The 7516-nt window shown below is 44.8% G+C and overlaps 1 protein-coding gene across 1 annotated transcript; it reads right to left on the minus strand.

Moving 5' to 3' along the window:
* Window positions 1-4293: 4293 nt before the first annotated feature.
* On the minus strand, window positions 4294-7128 carry LOC109765513 (uncharacterized). Its single transcript, XM_020324293.4, has 5 exons — window positions 6932-7128; window positions 6742-6862; window positions 6440-6656; window positions 4999-5266; window positions 4294-4691 (listed from the first exon to the last, which is right to left on the minus strand). The coding sequence occupies exons 1-5, from the start codon at window positions 6989-6991 to the stop codon at window positions 4485-4487; spliced, it is 873 nt and encodes a 290-aa protein (XP_020179882.1). The 5' UTR covers window positions 6992-7128; the 3' UTR covers window positions 4294-4484.
* Window positions 7129-7516: the final 388 nt, after the last annotated feature.

The raw sequence follows: 7516 nt of genomic DNA on the forward strand, positions 1-7516 counted from the left end.
TTACTTATTGCATTGTAGTGAGTGCAACAAGCTTGCAAACATGCCTACATGAATTTGTTCTGCCATGCCATGTTTATTTTGCTAGGTCTGAAACTTTCAGCATAACTTGTCATTTTGCATTGAAGCTAGCATCAAATCTATGAGTTTCTGGAACATATTCAGTGAGGGAGTTTTGTTAAGTGCACTTAGTACTAGCATGCCATGCTCAAGTTTGCCATGATATGTTCCTGTAACATGTAGTTTACTAGCTCTAAACATTGCAACCTGATGTTGTTTCTGCCATGATCAGTATTTTCACCAATTCTGTAAAACTGTTATCATTTGTCAGTTTGCCATGTTATTTTGGTGATGTTCTAGTGAGTTTTAGAAATAGTTCAGTAATCATGTTTTGTAGTGTTTGTCATATACTTCACTGCCATGCCTTTTGCTTTCATGTTAAAGCCCTGTTGCATATTCATGTGATGCATCCAAGTTGGCATGTCGCTGTTTTGATAGTTTTGCATTGCATATCATATTACTCACCGTTTGAGTTCCGTGCATCCGTTTTCGATGGTCTTTATATCATTTCAACCGAGATCTTCCAATCTTTCCAGTGGCATGCTTGGATTACCAAGATTTTGCCCATATCATTCATGCCTCCATTGTTTGCTTCCCGTTATCGTAACCCTTCGTTCCGGTAGAACCGTGGCTCCGTGCATACCGTTCTTCTTATGCATCCTTGATAGTTTTGCATGTAGAAAATGTTCTTGCCATGCCATGAGTGGTTGTTTATTGTATGCTTGTCTTTCTTTGGGTAGTTCCAGGAGACGAGTTCGAGTCCGAGGACCCTGTTGAGTACGTTCACAAGGAGAAAGTTTTCGATACCGCTGAGAACATTGCAGGAAGATGATCATTACCCCCGATATCACTACTATCTTTGCTTGATAGTTTTTCGTTGCTATCGCTATGTCGTGCTACCTACCACTTGTTTATCAAGCCTCCTAAATTGCCATGTTAAGCTTCTAACCCACCTTCCTAGCAAACCGTTTTTTGGCTATGTTACCGCTTGCTCAACCCCTCTTATAGCGTTGCTAGTTGCAGGTGCAGTGCAGGTTGTTCCATGTTGGGACATGGATATCATGGGATATCACAATATCTCTTATGTAATTAATGCATCTATATACTTGGTAAAGGGTGGAAGGTTTGGCCTTTTGCTTGGTGTTTTGTTCCACTCTTGCCGCCTTAGTTTCCGTCATAACGGTGTTATATTCCTTAATTTTGCATTCCTAACACGGTCGGGGTTTATGGGCCCTCCTTGACAGTTCGCTTTGAATAAAACTCTTCCAGCAAGGCCCAACTTTGGTTTTACCATTTGCCTAATAACAACTAAAATTTGCATATGGAGTAATTAACCCGAGGATTCTTAATCAACAACACGGGCCAATGCTCCCCATGAGTGTTGGTCCAACCTAGAGCCCCTTGCAGTGCCACCGCGAGGAAACTGGAGGACAGGTTTTAGTTGTACGGACTGCTCATCCGATCGTGGCCTGAGACGAGATATGTGCGGCTCCTATCGGGGTATCGGCACGTCGAGAGGTCTTGCTGATTTTTTTTACCATTGTCGAAATGTCTTGTGAACCGGGATTCCGAGCTTGATCGGGTTATCCCGGAAGGAGGTTTTTCCTCCGTGGATCGTGAGAGTTTATGATGGACTAAGTTGGGACACCCCTGCAGGGTTTGATCTTTCAAAAGCCGTGCCCGTGGTTATGTGGCAGATGGGAGTTTTTAATATCCGGTTGTAGTGAACTTGACACTAAACTCAACTAAAATACACCAACCGTGTGTGTAACCGTGATTGTCTCTTTTCGACAAAGTTCGGGATGAGAACACGGTGGGGTTATGATTGAACGTAAGTAGTTCAGGATCACTTCTTGATCATTACTAGTTTGTGACCACTATGCGTAGTTTCTCATCTAATTCTTGTGTTCGTAAGCTAGCCACCATATAAATGCTTAGTGCTTGCTGCAACCTCACCACTTAACCATGCCATTCCTATCTTAAGCTTTGTTAGTTTTGACACCGTGGGTGAATGATTGTTGAGTCCCCGTAGCTCACAGATTACTACAAACACAGATGCATGTACCCATGAGGCAGATACAGGTGATGCCATTGATCTTTAGTGGGAGTTCGATGAAGAACGTGGGCGGATGTACGTCACATATCCGGACGATCAGTAGTAGCGACTAGTTGGGTCGGTCGAGGCCTAGCTTGGGTGGTTGTCTCTTTTGTCGTTTGTGTTTCGTCCGTAGTCGGACCCTGCTCTTCCTCTTGAAAGATTGTATTACTTGATGATAATTGTGTGACATTGTGGCGAGAGTAAGCCAAAGCTCGTATTATATCTATTCGGTACATGAGATGCGCAAAGATACAACCACTCTTGCGACCATACCAATATGCGCTTATGCCCCAAGTCGTGTCTCGACACGTGTGGAGTATAGTCGCATATTGGGTGTTCACTTTTGAAGGGTTGAGATCGACTAGGTGCATGGAAGTCTTCTAGTTTGTGAAGAAACCAAGAAGTTTGTAAGGGCTTGGAGATCGATTACTTCGTGAAGATGTACCTCGAGTGAGGCTAGTTCTTTGTGGGAGTATGTTGTGATGACATAGCTTGGTTGCTCCTTTATGGACCCTTAGTCGTGCGATCCACAGTTAACGGGAACCTGGAGGGTGATTGGATCATAATAGCGGTAACCGCGGTGATCAGGTGGGTACCCGAGGAACAAGTAGGCGAGCGACCAATGATCAAGCTTGTGCTGGGAATTTGGGAAGGTAGTAGAGACACATGAATAAGCGAAGAACAGAGTAATCGAGAGCAATGCCGAGCAAGATTTTGTGGGGCGAGCGCCCGGATGTCGAAGTGTAGTGTCGTTGTTAAGGAGTGTGGTTGTGGTGAGCACCTCCACGATTGGGTTGGCATTGAGCAAGGAACAACAAGAATCACATGATGTCGGTGAGGGTGCTGATGGCGCACTCAGCCTTGCCATTATGCTAACAGGGTAAGGACATGAGAGACGAATCATGTCGTGTTTGGAGAGGAGACAACATAGGGCAAAGTTATCAAACTCATGCCCATTGTCGGTTTGCACGGCAAGGATGGGGTGCTCCAATTGTGTGTGAACATAAGCATAGAAGTCATCTATGATAGAGAAAACATCAGATTCGTTACAAACTGGAAACATCCCAACGTAATGCGTACATCTATCGAGTACAACAAGATAGTACTGAAAATCAGAAATACTTCAGCATTGGATGTCCAAACATCTAAATGCAACAATTGAAAGGGAAATTACTACGGCTAGACGGTGCTGAAAACGGTAGACGCATATGCTTGCTGAGGCGGCATGCATGGCAGGTGTGAGCTGCAGAAGGTCGGAAGGCGAGCCGACTTGGTGCAACACCTGGGGGAGAGCGTCCTCTCCTGGATGTCAAATGCGCTAGTGCCATAGCTCCACGACCAACACTGGAGTCGGGTGCAGGAGCAGGTGCGGCCTGCGGTGCCGTGCCGTGTGCAGCCTACTGTGGGGAAGACTAGTATAGGATCTCACAGTATGTGAGACCAATGAGATCAAACTTCTTTGAAAATATAAAACATGTTCAAACATTCTCAAAAAAATTGCAGACAGACATCAATATTTGATGTACAACCTCAAAAAGTTTCAGCTCCAAAATACCATTCACCCAATGCTGCCACTATTCACATTCAAATGTCTTTTTTGAAGCTCTAAATGTACATCAAGTTTTGAGCTGGTATTTTTGGAGTTGTAAACATACCCTACAGGTAGTTGTAAAATAATTTCAGAATTTTTTACAATGCCTAAATATGAAATTTGCGGTTGATCCCACCTAATGTGAGAGTCTCCTCGGCGAGCAGCCTGCTCCGCTCGGTGTTCCTCCAAGAGGAAGGAGCAGCCTTGCAGAAAAAAGGAGCAGCCTTGCAGAAAGAGCAGGAAGGAGCACACAGCCTGCTCCGCTCGGTGTTCCTCCAAGAGGAAGGAGCAGCCTTGCAGAAAGAGCAGGAAGGAGCACACAGCCTGCTCCGCTCGGTATTTCCTAATTTTGGGTGCTACAGAATACAGATAGCCAAGATTGCTAGACAGTGTGTCTGAATTAATGTACAGGACCTTAAGCATGTCCGGCAAACACGTCCGATATTTTTTTACCAACACTTCATAGGAACAACCGCAGTTAGTATAAACCTGAATTATTATATTAATCTCAAGTGAATGAACAGAAAGTAGACCACAGAACATACTCTTTAACCCCGTAACAACCGAAGGACATTTTGCCATTTCTGTGATTTCAGAGGTTAACGAAGTGGTATGTGTTCGTTCCTGAGTGTCACATATAAGGTGGGATGTATACCTGGAAAATTACATCAATGAATCAACTCGACATGGAGAACTGCATGCTCATTTCTGACTAATACAAGAAGCGGCCCCATTTCCCTATACAGTTATCGTAAAGAAATAAAGTTTCAGCAAAACAGCCAATCCCAACTGCAACAAGAATATCCCTGCAACGATCAGAAACCACCGCTCCCCAGAGTTTAAGATGTGGGCACGGAGATTGACAGCGACGAAGGTAGCAGACATAAACCCAGCGACACCAGCAATAACCCATCTGAATATTTCTATTGGCACGATTGACAGTAGCTGCAACACAAATGGAAAAGAAAAATGTTAGTCCCGAGTTAAAATAATTGTCCCTCCTTTTACTTGTTTATGACATTGAAGTTGGCAGGAGTAAATCAAGATCATTTAAAGAAACTACAGGTTTGCCTGGTAAAGAGGGCATGTCATCGGCAACACCAAACCATATAGGAGTTCATATCAGATATATAACTTAAATACCGCAAACTGAAACTGATCACAGTTCAGTACACTTACATCTAACTGAAATGGAAAGCTAAACAAACAAAAAAGAATTCAAAGTCTATCTGTATATTGAGGATGTACTTACCGAGGCTGGAATGAAGATGAACAAAGAGTACCCATATAGGCACCACAATTGCACGAGTCCAGCAGGTGCTGAGAAGTACTTAAGAATGACATATAACCCAAGGGGAACAAATGTCACATAGCCATAGAATAAGCCAGCAGACCATGTAACCAGATTAATATCATAGGTCCACTCTTTCTTGTGCCATTTGTGGGAAAGGTAGGTGACAAACGTGGCAATGGAAGCAGCAACAAAAATCAGGGTGGTGCATGTCCAGAATGGCCCATACCTATTAAAAACAAGTTATAGTCATGTCAATAATTCCAAAGTAAATTGATTAGAAGTTCAAATTTTCAATTCTTAATCATTCATTGAATTCTGAATATAACATTCATTAAAAGAATTGTTAATTTAATTATCTGTATAAATAAATCTTCCACGGAATCAACTGGTTAGAAAAAATCAGAACATGGTGAAGTGCTAATATAAACCAGCACGTGTGACTCCTATTATTATTGTGAAATTTAGACATGGGCAATAAAATAGGTGGCAGAAATATAGTTGATAGCACCGAAAAGGATACTCTGCACATATGACAAGCTATTTTAGATCATATCGGACTATCAGTTACAACACTTGATCGTTGTGAACCAGTACTGTCCTAACTTGATATGATTAGGACTTGTATTATTATTCGCTGTAGGAGGAATCAGGATAGATACATTCGCATCGCGGTACAAATTAATGAAATGAAAGTCTACAAAACAGCTGAAATGAAACCTTCATGTAAGCATTTGAATATTTCAAGGCTTCTATAAATTATACACGTGATTAAAGGAAAATAATCCTAGGAAATATCTGCCACTAAACGATTAGCTTTCCATCAGGATACCAAAGGATGAAAGGAAAATATCCAGTATTCCACTTAATCCACTTACATAAGAAAAAACAACAGCAACCAATCTCACGTCCTGTGCTAGAAATAAACCCTGCTCCCTCTTCTAAACAAAGGGCCTACCATTAGAAGATACTCCCTCCGTTCCAAAATAGATGACCCAACTTTGTACTAAAGTTAGTATAAAGTTGAGTCATCTATTTTGGAACGGAGGGAGTACTTTCAAGGCCAAGGAATCATCTTAACAGCATTCCCACTCTTCACAGGCATTAATCATCCGTGTAGAGATCAGGTGGATCAAGAGCAATACATCCCACTATACCATAACGCAGATCTTACGGAACAGTCAGACACAGAAGGAACTGGTTCATGGAGTAGTAGATCAACAACACACTCTCATCCCACAACTGAAGACATTGTATCAGGAATCATGTCCAGCAAAAACACTAAAGCATTCTAACATGTTATTACTCTTGCCGCATTCATTCTCAAGCATACAGATCTTATCAACAAGAGGAATAAAACCAACATATATAAATAAAGTAGGGGAATGCAGGTAAAGCATACAGGTCGGGTTTGTCGGAAGTCTTCTCTGTGAAGTTGCCGCGGAAGGGGAAGACCGACTCCCAGATCCTCTCCACGACATCGGACGTGTCAACGTCGAAGTAGGGCTTGTAGGCCGCTACGGAGAACATCCGGAACCAGCCGCCCTGCGCGGCATCGTCCGACCCACCATCGCTACCCCTGCCTCCGCCTCCCCCTCCAACCTTGGACGAGAAGGTGTCTGCACAGCCGCTGGAACAAAGTCAGATCCGCGATGGAGATCCGATGTCAGAGCAGAGAGTAGAGAGGAGGAGATCTGATCTCACCGTCGGAGTCAGTGGGCGGACGGTAGGCGCCAGAGATCTTGCCCTTGGCTTCTGAGGGTGGGAAGGTCTGGAGGTTGGACTCGGTGAACTTGATGGTCTGCGGATCTGGCCCCGTCGCCGCCTGCGCGAGACGTGAGAGGTGAGGCGCGAGAAGAGATGGACGGTGGGCGAGGGGTTGATGAGTACTTACCGGGACGGATCCGGAGGCTTTGGGATCGTCGAGGGCGGAGTAGCCACCGCCGGACATCATCTTGACCGGCGACGGAAACAGCCGCGGCGGGGAATTGGGGAAGGGAAGCTTCGGGGCGGAGCAAGCGTCCCCCAGCGGCAAGGTGAGAGTTAGGCGGGCCGGCCGCGTGAAGAGATGGGTGGATGTCTTCTCGGATCTTGTTGCGGCTGTTATAAACCCGCGCCTTCTTGCCAAGTGAAAATAGCTGCCCAAACGGGCGCTTTTCACGGTCCGGCCCATGAGCAAGCGTGTCCGACATGTAATGGGCCTGGCCCGGCACATGACTAAGCGGGCCGTGCCTGGCCCATGGCACGCCATAGGCCGTGCTCGTCCGCCGAGGTGAGGCCCACGGGTCGGCACGAACGACCTATTTATTTATTTTTGAAAAAAATCTGGTTTTTTTACCAAGTTAATGGACCAAAAGGCCAAAAATAGCCTGTTTAGGCGTGTGCCGGATCCGGCCCAGCCCATTGGGCATCTATGGTTCCTGTCACGTAGCACTTGCAAGGCCATTTATAAGTGGGTCGTGTCGTGTCGATAGGTGAG

Source organism: Aegilops tauschii, chromosome 3 (genome assembly GCF_002575655.3).
Source record: "Aegilops tauschii subsp. strangulata cultivar AL8/78 chromosome 3, Aet v6.0, whole genome shotgun sequence".
NCBI classification, from domain to species: domain Eukaryota; kingdom Viridiplantae; phylum Streptophyta; class Magnoliopsida; order Poales; family Poaceae; genus Aegilops; species Aegilops tauschii.